This window comes from Cottoperca gobio, unplaced genomic scaffold, assembly GCF_900634415.1.
Source record: "Cottoperca gobio unplaced genomic scaffold, fCotGob3.1 fCotGob3_396arrow_ctg1, whole genome shotgun sequence".
Taxonomy (NCBI): Eukaryota; Metazoa; Chordata; class Actinopteri; order Perciformes; family Bovichtidae; genus Cottoperca; species Cottoperca gobio.
Window position 1 is genome coordinate 33,631 of NW_021166985.1, and position 13,659 is coordinate 47,289.

Consider the following 13,659-nt stretch of genomic DNA (forward strand, 5'->3'; position numbering starts at 1 on the left):
GTTTCAGCACCTCGACCCGCCCGATGCAAACTACGAGCAGAACCTTTGAAGTAAATAGTTTGTAGTTTAAATCAAGATTTAAATTTGCACAGATTTGCACAGATTTGCACATAAAGCACGAAGCATTATACACACTTCATATATCTATTTACTGTATAATCATTAATATTCATGCTTTAAAACAATAACCACAGCACATTATACTTTTTATAATAACTTATAAGTATCATAATATGTATGTGCATTATAATGTGATTATTAGTTACTAATTGTTTATAAGTAAAGTTATAAAATATAATAAATAAATATGCAGAACACAGAACACTTTCTTACATTTGTTTTGTTCTTGCATAAAGTTTGAGGATTTAAAGTTGAAGCTTCGTTGTGCTGCAGGTAAAGTGGACCCTGACGTCGCGTACACTGATGTCACCATCACACAGGCAATGCACAGGATCAGAGGTAAACAAAAACACCTGAATACATTCATATGCACCCGCCCCCTCTCAGTGTCCTACGCTCTTATTGGTCCAGCTGTTACAACAAGATGTCAACACGGTTACAAACAGTCAGCATGAGGTCATCGCTCCACCCTGAACTTAGTACACAGAAAGTTATCATGAGACAGGTGACACACTGCAGGTGAACAGGGTGAAATATTTCACTCTCACATATCATCATGAAACTTCTCCACTGCATGACTCACATTAACACAATTATCTTTTGTATTACAAGTTTTCTGACATGTGATGTTTAAATAAATAAATGAGGCATTATGTTTTTGCTGATTTGCTACATGTCCAGATATAAAAGTGAACTTTGAATAAACTTTACTTTTACAGCAGGTTTAATGTGTTACTTAATGAATCATGAAGCCTGCACTGATGTTTAGTCCTACACGTCATGCATTATCAGTGACTCGTGGTTTTATTGCACATATTTGGTTCCAACACATTCAAAGTGTTGTTTCCTCTTGTAACTGACACTGCTCTACTGCTTGATCCTCTCTTGGGGGTCACATCTGCACGTCCCAACTAAACTCCTTTAATGTATGAGCACGTCTTCAGTGTTGCTCTGCAGCGGTAACAGTAACAGCAGTAAAGCGTATGAAAGGACTGGAGGGGACAGAGAAGTGTTTCTGTTATTCTGTCCACCTAGTTTAATAACGTGTCCTTCCTCCTCAGATGTGGACGCCGCAGGGACTTTCTACTCCACCGTCAAAACTGGAAACACCTGACAGGAAGCGAAAGACATTTGAATAATTTTGAGCCTTTATGACTCAGATCAGTCACAGATTTATAATGACATGCAGAGGGGTTTCCACTGTGTTTGTGGAAGTTATTTTGTGTTTTTCTGAAGCTGTGATGAGAGTTTTTATGTTGGAAGTCTTCTCACATCCTGTGTTCACTTGTTAATAGATTTTAGTTTCTGTATCTGATAACACATATAAAGAACCAACCAATGGAATCACCCTCGTTCAAACAGAATTAATAAATAAATAAATGATTCAAAGTCAACACTGAGACACATTTCAACACCTGTTTCTGTTATATCTCTAGCAGGCCTGTGGGGAGACTGTGTGTGTGTGTGTCTGTCTGTCTCTCTTACTACAGGACCCATCAGTCTAATATTTCACTCTCAACAATGAACGGATTACTGAATGGACCTACTGGGCTCAGGCCCCTGGGGCCCGACAGGTGAGCTGTTTGTGAAGTCATAAAGAGACTCAAAACAACCAAAAAGAGACTCAAAACAACTAAAAAGAGACTCAAAACAACCAAAAAGAGACTCAAAACAACTAAAAAGAGACACAAAACAACCAAAAAGAGACTCAAAACAACTCAAAAGAGACTCAAAACAACTAAAAAGAGACTCAAAACAACCAAAAAGAGACTCAAAACAACTAAAAAGAGACACAAAACAACCAAAAAGAGACACAAAACAACCAAAAAGAGACTCAAAACAACTAAAACGAGACACAAAACAACTAAAAAGAAACTCAAAACAACTAAAAAGAGACACAAAACAACTAAAAAGACTCAAAAAAACTAAAAAGAGACTCAAAACAACTAAAACGAGACACAAAAAAACTAAAAAGAAACTCAAAACAACTAAAAAGAGACTCAAAACAACCAAAAAGAGACTCAAAACAACCAAAAAGAGACTCAAAACAACTAAAAAGAGACTCAAAACAACCAAAAAGAGACTCAAAACAACTAAAAAGAGACTCAAAACAACTAAAAAGAGACACAAAACAACCAAAAAGAGACTCAAAACAACTAAAACGAGACACAAAACAACTAAAAAGAAACTCAAAACAACTAAAACGAGACACAAAACAACCAAAAAGAGACACAAAACAACTAAAAAGAGACACAAAACAACTACAAAGAGACTCAAAACAACCAAAAAGAGACTCAAAACAACCAAAAAGAGACTCAAAACAACTAAAAAGAGACTCAAAACAACTAAAAAGAGACACAAAACAACCAAAAAGAGACTCAAAACAACTAAAACGAGACACAAAACAACTAAAAAGAAACTCAAAACAACTAAAACGAGACACAAAACAACCAAAAAGAGACACAAAACAACTAAAAAGAGACACAAAACAACTACAAAGAGACTCAAAACAACCAAAAAGAGACTCAAAACAACTAAAGAGACACAAAACAACTAAAAAGAGACACAAAACAACTACAAAGAGACTCAAAACAACCGAAAAGAGACTCAAAACAACTAAAGAGACACAAAACAACTAAAGAGACACAAAACAACTAAAAAGAGACACAAAACAACTAAAAAGAGACTCAAAACAACCAAAAAGAGACTCAAAACAACTAAAGAGACACAAAACAACTAAAGAGACACAAACAACTAAAGAGACACAAAACAACTAAAAAGAGACACAAACAACTAAAAAGAGACACAAAACAACTACAAAGAGACTCAAAACAACCAAAAAGAGACTCAAAACAACTAAAGAGAAACTCAAAACAACGAAAAAGAGAAAAATGTGTGAAATGAGGATATTTTTAGCAACACGTACTTTCTGTGTGTCATGTTTTCTATTATTACCTGAGGAAGCAGGTTCTTCCTCATTCCTTCACTTCCTGTTGGACGTCTTCCACACTGAACACTTGAATACGTGTCAGTATTTACACCTCATTACAATAAAAGGTGTGGTTGAGCCGGGAGTCCCCATGACGTTTTTGGTTTCTTGTATTGACCTGCATCAGAAACTGTCTGATGTGAAATGTACACATTGATGCAACATTATGAACACAATGAACTGAAATATTAAAGGTGTTAAATAGATTTGATGCTTCTACAAGACGTCAGCATCAGATAATAACGCAGGTGTTGCATTAAAGCCCCGATGAAAAGTGAAAAGTGTTTCTGCCACAGAAACTGTGTTTCAGGAGGAATAAGAAACATTTATTCACTGAAAGACAGTCTGAGGACATCTACTGGCCAGTCCTTCATATTACATCTATAATTATATATAATGACAACATTATTATTATTAATGACAATAATACCACCAATAATCATAATAATAATAATAATAATAATAATACCACCAATAATAATAATAATAATAATAATAATACCAATAATAATAATAATAATAATAATAATAATAATAATACCACCAATAATAATAATACCACCAAAAATAATAATACCACCAATAATAATAATACCGCCAAAAATAATAATACCACCAATAATAATAATACTATATATAATACTAATGAGGGATCCCTCTCCCAGGACGGACAGACGTGCAATAGATGTCGTGTGTACAGGATAAACAACATAGTACAAATACAACATTTGACAGAAATGAGAAAGTTTGGATGAATCCAGGAAAATGTCAAAAAGGCTTCCCGGTGTCCAGCAGGACCAGGGCAGCAGGCGCAGCCACGATTCATGATCCTAACGTAAACTTTATCAGTGGCAACCTGCCACATGAGACACAGACACTCTGGGGATGATACCCCGGATGATGAGTTAGTAACATACATTTACATAAATGCATACAGATAGAGAGGGAGAAGAAGAGAGGGAGGGGAGGAGAGAGGAAGAGAAGGAAGAGAGCAGGGAGGTGTCCCCCGGCAGTCTAAGTCTATAGCAGCATAACTACGGGCTGATCCAGGGCAAACCTGAGCCAGCCCTAACTATAAGCTTTATCAAAAAGGAAAGTCTTTAGCCTGCTCTTAAATGTGGAGAGTGTGTCTGCCTCCCGAACACAAACTGGAAGCTGGTTCCACTGGAGAGGAGCTTGATAGCTGAAGGCTCTGGCTCCCATTGTACTCTTAGAGACTCTAGGAACCACAAGTAACCAAGTAAGATTCCTTACATGGTGCTGGAGGCCAAGTTAATGCCATCCAGAGCTTCTATGTCATTAGAAAATGCGTTTCAGAGGCGTTTAGGGCCAAGTATAATAACTTCAGTTTTGTCTGTGTTTAACATCAAGACGTTGCTAGACGTTGCTTTTTATGTCCTTAAGGCTTGAAGTTTGGCCAATTGATTGGTTTCATCTGGTTTAATCGATAGATATAATTGGGTATCATCCACGTAGCAATGAAAGTGTATAGAGTGGTTCCTTATAATATTGCCCAAAGGAAGCATATATAAGGTGAATAGAATCGGTCCAAGTACAGAACCCTGCGGAACTCCAAGACTGACTTTGGCTGTCATGGAGGATTTATCGTTAACAATGTCACAATTGAGATCGCTCAGATAAATAGGACTTGAACCAGCTTAGTGCGGTTCCTTTTATGCCAACACAATGTTCCAGTCTCTGTAGTAGAATGTCCTGATCAACAGTGTGGAAAGCAGCACTGAGGTCTAACAAGACAAGAGCAGAGACAAGTCCTTTGTCTGATGCCAATAGAAGGTCATTGGTAACTTTCACCAGTGCCGTCTCTGTGCTATGATGAACTCTAAAATCAAGATTGAAAAACCTCAAATAAACTATTATTATGTAAAGAAGTCACATAACTGTTTTGCGACTACTTTCTCAAGGATCTTAGCGAGAAAGGGAAGGTTAGATATCGGCCTATAGTTGGCTGAAACCTCTGGATCAAGACCAGGCTTTTTAAGAAGTGGTTTAATAATTAATGAATAATTAATAATAATAAAAATAAAAATAACATTACATTACAACTACTACTACTACTAATAACAACAAAAAACAACAACAAATAACATAATAATAATAATAACAATATAATAATAATAACAATGAAATAATAATAATGACAATAAAATAGTAATAATAACAATAATACTTTATGTATATATGCACCTTTAAAAATACAGTTTACATTACAGTTCATTTAGCTGACGCTTTTGTCCAAAGTTTACAAAGTGCTTTGACAGACAAAGCAAAAGCAAGATACAAACAAATACAAGAACAGAAAGGCAAACAAAATGTAAACTCAAGACTTTTCTACATAAAGTCTGTAAGAATTATTATTATCAGCAGTTTAAAAAATAAAAAATGACCCGGACATTATCGGTAAAGATTCTTCTTCTTCTTTATTCCAGTGTGAGATGATCAGAAGCTCTTCTCTTAGCGTCAGCTCGAGCTGCAGGTTAAACCAGAGAGAAAAGGTCAAGTGGAGCGAGAGGACTTCCTGTTACCTTCCTGCTTTCTACCAACGCTGCTGTGACAACCAGCTCACTTCCTGTCTGGTGAAAACTGTACTTTTACTTTAAGTACTTTCACTACATTTACTACACAATCAGTACTTTTACTTTAAGTACTTTAACTACATTTACTACACAATCAGTACTTTTACTTTAAGTACTTTAACTACATTTACTACACAATCAGTACTTTACTTTAAGTACTTTAACTACATATACTACACAATCAGTACTTTTACTTTAAGTACTTTAACTACATTTACTGTACAATCAGTACTTTTACTTTAAGTACTTTAACTACATTTACTAAACAATCAGTACTTTTACTTTAAGTACTTTAACTACATTTACTACACAATCAGTACTTTTACTTTAAGTACTTTAACTACATTTACTACACAATCAGTACTTTACTTTAAGTACTTTAACTACATTTACTACACAATCAGTACTTTACTTTAAGTACTTTAACTACATATACTACACAATCAGTACTTTTACTTTAAGTACTTTAACTACATTTACTGTACAATCAGTACTTTTACTTTAAGTACTTTAACTACATTTACTACACAATCAGTACTTTTACTTTAAGTACTTTAACTACATTTACTACACAATCAGTACTTTACTTTAAGTACTTTAACTACATTTACTACACAATCAGTACTTTAAGTATTTTAACTACATTTACTACACAATCAGTACTTTTACTTTAAGTACTTTAACTACATGTACTACTCAATCAGTACTTTTACTTTAAGTACTTAAATACATTTACTGCACAATCAGTACTTTCAGTACTTTAACTACATTTACTACACAATCAGTACTTTTACTTTAAGTACTTTAACTACATTTACTACACAATCAGTACTTTACTTTAAGTACTTTAACTACATTTACTATACTATCAGTTGTCTGTGACCTCTGACCCCTCGTGGAGGAGGCTGACGGAGTATATTCTCTTATTCTATTATTCTTCTATATTTGCGCAGGTGTTCTCACCTCGAGTCCACCTGCGATACGTGTAAATACACAGGATGAGGATGACGGTGTAAAGGCTGAACAGCAGGATGGTACACCCCAGCCTGGACAGAGACATGAGAGGAGGAGGAGGAGGAGGAGGAGGAGGAGGAGGAGAGGTGGAGACACCTGTCGGCCGCTCTGTGAGGAATAAAATTAAAGTTTCAAACATCATTTAAATATGACATCAAATTTAACATTTTCCTAAAGGACACTCGATTAACAGATGACCCTGTACATCTTTAAACTCACAGTTTGTGATCAGTATATTGAGGAAAGGAATCAAGTTGTATTTCCAGTAAACTCTAAATCCAGTTTCAAAGCAAGGAATAAAGCTTAAATGTAAATGTATTGACACAAAAAACTACAGATTGACACATAAACTCATCAAGAGAGAAGTGGAAACATTTTCTCATAGACTTCTATAGAACCACAGGAGTCGCCCCCTGCTGGAGGTTACAGAGACTGCAGCTTTAAGGAACTTCTGCATCAGCTTCACTTCTCAGAGCTGGAGGTTGTGTAACATCACAAGATGCCCCAGAGAAAAGACTGCGACATGATCTCTGTGTGGCTCCAGCCCTGTGTCACCTGTCACTGCCAGCCAGCTGGGCGGTGACTCTCCTCTCGTGGGGTGTGCACACTTGTAGAAGCCTTCATCAGACGTGGACACTGTGGGGAGGACCATCTGTCCGGTAGAATCAGTGCCGATGATAACGTTGTTTCTGTAGAAGGCAGCGGAGAAACCTGACGTAGGTTCACCTCTGCCTTGTCCCTCGGAACAGCGAAGTGTCGCTTCATCTCCCTCTGTCACAGGAAGTGCGGGGCTCTCCACGATCACAGCACCAGCTGAAATATAGAAGAACACATTTCCATGCTGCTGTAGTGTACTCCAGACTCGTGTGACTGCAAAGCTCCTGCACATGTGGTGTTATGGTATTACCGCTCACTGTGATGTTCACGCTGCGGCTGCACCCCCCCTGCTGGGACTCGCACCAGTACAGCCCGGTGTCTGTGGGGAACGCATTATCGATGATGCAGGAGGACTCAGCGGGGACCCCCCAGCCATAAGTGCACACCTCAGAGGTGGAGGTGGAGGTGTTTCTTTTCACTGTCCAGCCGCTGGAGCTCGCCACACACCTCAGAGAGATTGGTTCATACTTAAAAAACTGAGATCTGTTGGGATCGACGCTCAGCGTGGCGGCTGCAGGAGGTCAAAGAGGAAATAATATAAGTTATATACTGTGTGGTTATCTGTCGTTAAAGGGTTAGTTTGGATGTTTTGAAGTGAGGTTGTATGACGTACTTCTCCCTGTCAGTGTATCACCTGCAGGAGAGGTTTGTAGAAACAGACAGGAAGCTGAACAATGTTCTGCTGTGGGCGTGTTTTAACCACCTACAAACATCAATATGAGTTTAAGTGTCTGACATACAGCCTACACTTAAACTCAGAGGTTTTAGATGTCTAAAATACTTCCTGTCCTGTAACACACTGACAGTAACACACTGACTGTAACACACTGACAGTAACACACTGACTGTAATACACTGACAGTAACACACTGACAGTAACACACTGACAGTAACACACTGACAGTAACACACTGACTGTAACACACTGACATGTAACACACTGACAGTAACACACTGACAGTAACACACTGACAGTAACACACTGACTGTAACACACTGACAGTAACACACTGACAGTAACACACTGACAGTAACACACTGACTGTAACACACTGACAGTAACACACTGACAGTAACACACTGACCTAAGGACACTCGATAACAGATACCCCAGTGTGTTACTGACAGTAACACACTGACTGTAACACACTGACTGTAATACACTGACAGTAACACACTGACTGTAACACACTGACAGTAACACACTGACTGTAACACACTGACTGTAACACACTGACAGTAACACACTGACTGTAATACACTGACTGTAACACACTGACTGTACACACTGACAGTAACACACTGACTGTAACACACTGACAGTAACACACTGACTGTAATACACTGACAGTAATACACTGACTGTAACACACTGACTGTAACACACTGACAGTAACACACTGACTGTAACACACTGACAGTAACACACTAACTGTAACACACTGACTGTAACACACTGACTGTAACACACTGACTAGTAACACACTGACAGTAACACACGACAGTAACACACTGACTGTAACACACTGACAGTACACACTGACATGTAACACACTGACTGTAACACACTGACTGTAACACACTGACATGTAACACACTGACTGTAACACACTGACAGTAACACACTGACTGTAACACACTGACTGTAATACACTGACAGTAACACACTGACTGTAACACACTGACTGTAATACACTGCAGTAACACACTGACTGTAACACACTGACTGTAACATACTGACAGTAACACACTGACTGTAACACACTGACGTAACACACTGACAGTAACACACTGACTGTAACACACTGACTGTAACACACTGACAGTAACACACTGACTGTAATACACTGACTGTAACACACTGACTGTAACACACTGACAGTAACACACTGACTGTAACACACTGACAGTAACACACTGACTGTAACACACTGACTGTAATACACTGACAGTAATACACTGACTGTAACAGACTGACTGTAACACACTGACTGTAACACACTGACAGTAACACACTAACTGTAACACACTGACTGTAACACACTGACTGTAACACACTGACAGTAACACACTGACAGTAACACACTGACTGTAACACACTGACTGTAACACACTGACAGTAACACACTGACAGTAACACACTGACAGTAACACACTGACTGTAACACACTGACTGTAACACACTGACAGTAACACACTGACTGTAACACACTGACAGTAACACACTGACTGTAACACACTGACTGTAACACACTGACAGTAACACACTGACTGTAACACACTGACTGTAACACACTGACTGTAACACACTGACAGTAACACACTGACTGTAATACACTGACTGTAACACACTGACTGTAACACACTGACTGTAACACACTGACAGTAACACACTGACAGTAACACACTGACTGTAATACACTGACAGTAACACACTGACAGTAACACACTGACTGTAACACACTGACAGTAACACACTGACTGTAACACACTGACTGTAACACACTGACAGTAACACACTGACTGTAACACACTGACAGTAACACACTGACTGTAACACACTGACTGTAACACACTGACAGTAACACACTGACTGTAACACACTGACTGTAACACACTGACAGTAACACACTGACTGTAACACACTGACTGTAACACACTGACTGTAACACACTGACTGTAACACACTGACTGTAACACACTGACTGTAATACACTGACAGTAACACACTGACTGTAATACACTGACAGTAACACACTGACAGTAACACACTGACAGTAACACACTGACTGTAACACACTGACTGTAACACACTGACTGTAACACACTGACTGTAATACACTGACAGTAACACACTGACTGTAACACACTGACTGTAACACACTGACTGTAACACACTGACAGTAACACACTGACTGTAACACACTGACAGTAATACACTGACAGTAACACACTGACTGTAATACACTGACAGTAACACACTGACAGTAACACACTGACTGTAACACACTGACTGTAACACACTGACTGTAACACACTGACTGTAACACTGACAGTAACACACTGACGTAATACACTGACAGTAACACACTGACTGTAATACACTGACTGTAACACACTGACTGTAACACACTGACTGTAACACACTGACAGTAACACACTGACTGTAACACACTGACTGTAACACACTGACTGTAACACACTGACAGTAATACACTGACAGTAACACACTGACTGTAACACACTGACAGTAACACACTGACTGTAACACACTGACTGTAATACACTGACAGTAACACACTGACTGTAACACACTGACAGTAACACACTGACTGTAACACACTGACAGTAATACACTGACAGTAACACACTGACTGTAATACACTGACAGTAACACACTGACAGTAAACACACTGACTGTAACACACTGACAGTAACACACTGACTGTAATACACTGACAGTAACACACTGACTGTAATACACTGACTGTAACACACTGACTGTAACACACTGACAGTAACACACTGACTGTAACACACTGACTGTAAACACTGACTGTAACACACTGACTGTAACACACTGACTGTAACTGTACACTGACTGTAACACACTGACTGTAACACACTGACAGTAACACACTGACTGTAACACACTGACTGTAACACACTGACTGTAACACACTGACAGTAACACACTGACTGTAACACACTGACTGTAACACACTGACAGTAATACACTGACAGTAACACACTGACTGTAACACACTGACAGTAACACACTGACTGTAACACACTGACTGTAATACACTGACTGTAATACACTGACAGTAACACACTGACAGTAACACACTGACTGTAACACACTGACAGTAACACACTGACTGTAACACACTGACTGTAACACACTGACTGTAACACACTGACAGTAACACACTGACTGTAACACACTGACAGTAACACACTGACTGTAACACACTGACAGTAACACACTGACTGTAACACACTGACTGTAATACACTGACTGTAACACACTGACTGTAACACACTGACTGTAACACACTGACTGTAATACACTGACAGTAACACACTGACTGTAATACACTGACAGTAACACACTGACTGTAACACACTGACAGTAACACACTGACTGTAACACACTGACTGTAACACACTGACTGTAACACACTGACTGTAACACACTGACAGTAACACACTGACTGTAACACACTGACTGTAACACACTGACAGTAACACACTGACTGTAACACACTGACTGTAACACACTGACTGTAACACACTTTGTTGATATGTATAATATAATACAATATATTTATTTATACTCTGTGCAGTAAATGTAGTTAAAGTACTGAAAGTAGAAGAAGAATTGTCCAACATGTAATATGATGGCGGTCGCAGTGTCTGCAGTAAACACGTCTCATCTTTGCTTCATTACTACAACACAACATCAGCAAGCTCTGATTTTAAGGAAAGGATATCGAAGACTTATCTTAAAGAAAATGATTTTAAAATGTACTTACAGAGCATGAGACAGACTGATATGATCTCCATCCTGTGTTGCTTGTCCTGCGTTCTTCTCGACTGTACACCTTAAAACGCAGCCGACCACATCCTGACACAGGAAGTCCTGCACCTCGTAGCTGAACTGATCTGATGTGTAAAGTAATAAACTTTGCATTAAATCAATTTTACTTTATTTTGGTATTATTCTATTATATATGTCTCTTGTAATGGTAAAATAATTTTGTTAAATCATATTTTAAATAACAGTAACTTTACACTGAAAGTGTGTCCCGGTTACCGAAACCTTTTGAGCTTGGCAGAGCAAGTGAAAACACTGTTAGTCCCATGACACAGAGGAAATGGCATCAGCAAGTCATGTGCTACCACCATGGGTAGACCAAAGGTAGATTCCAGGCAGTTTGACGCAGCGATGAAGTGGACACATGGATTTATCAGATCTATTGGACTGATTATTATCTTTTTTCCTCTGAGCAACATCACAGGTATTACTTAACTTTTACTCAACTATTAGTTAAATGTACATTAATATAACCTGTATATATATTTTGAGTTGGATCATTTGCTGTTTGCTTGATTAAACTTTGGTTGTAAAGGGTAGGAAAAAGCCGAAGAACTCGGAGCTTGAATGTCGAATCAAAACAGCAATCCTCTAGATCAATCTATATATTTATTAACGTGATAAGTCAAACATAGAAAATATTCTCAGCTGAGGACACATTTCGCGTCGCCGTTTCCATAGACCGCATGGCTCAAAGAGCCCCCATGTTGCTGTCTCACGGCTCCGCTCCAGTGTGTCCAAAGAGTTGAAATCATCGCATCTAATACATGGAGTAGGCGTTGACCTTCTCCTCATTGGTCCCAGTTTGGCGCCCACACGTTCCTCCGTCAGCAGTCCGGAAGTGATGGTTTGTTGACCTGTTACTCTTAAAGGGGAAGTGCCCCTATTATGTTTGTAATACACTCAGTGCAGAAAATACTTAATTGTGCAGAAAATACATAATAGTGCAGAAACATATTCGTAGTGTCGTAATATATATTGATTGAGGTAGACAAATACATGTGATAGTCTTTCCAGTGTGGATTAATACAAATCAGGATTTATTTACCTGACAATTCCCCCTTTACACACCATTTATGGTGTGTATAATCTCCAGTAAATATAAGGCACCGAGTGGTGTACAAATTCAGCATATGGTGTACAAGAATACATTCATAGTGCACTTGTTTTTATTCCAGTCATAAAAATACCTTCTGTATAAAACCAAAGAACTTCATTTGTTATTCCAGCATTAAGACAATTAGCTTCAGTATAATAAAAAACACTTCCAGTAAAAGACAGTAAATATTAGTAAACTTTTAATGTCTGTATAAGATTGTAATATCTGTATACGACTGAGAGACTGTAACTACAGTATAATCAGTGGCTTCGGTATGGCAGCAAAGAACACTTTGTAGAGTTATTCACACGAAATCTTCCTCCTGGCTGTCGTGTTCCTGCTCTATATCATAGTCTATGAGTACCCACTGTTTGATGCTGGCTCTTTGCTGAGTCTGTCAAGTCCTTTCAAAGCTCTGGTAAAGGATCCATCAGGGGCTGTGTTATTTGGGATGAAAGTACAACACAGAGCCAAACAATCTGCAGACACCCCCTTTTTCAGCTAAGCAACATGTCTAATGCAATTCCTGTTCTGTAATCAGGCTAGTTCTATCAAATTGCATAAATCTGTGGAGAGGGGCTGATAC

At 38.5% G+C, this 13,659-nt stretch overlaps 1 protein-coding gene across 1 annotated transcript; it reads right to left on the minus strand.

Moving 5' to 3' along the window:
* Positions 1-5,276: 5,276 nt before the first annotated feature.
* On the minus strand, positions 5,277-12,313 carry LOC115005905 (uncharacterized). Its single transcript, XM_029427874.1, has 6 exons — positions 12,172-12,313; positions 11,913-12,042; positions 7,625-7,885; positions 7,273-7,530; positions 6,667-6,825; positions 5,277-5,597 (listed from the first exon to the last, which is right to left on the minus strand). Exons 2-6 carry the CDS (start codon positions 11,941-11,943, stop codon positions 5,548-5,550), a joined length of 759 nt encoding a protein of 252 aa, XP_029283734.1. The 5' UTR covers positions 11,944-12,042; positions 12,172-12,313; the 3' UTR covers positions 5,277-5,547.
* Between the last annotated feature and the right edge of the window lie 1,346 nt (positions 12,314-13,659).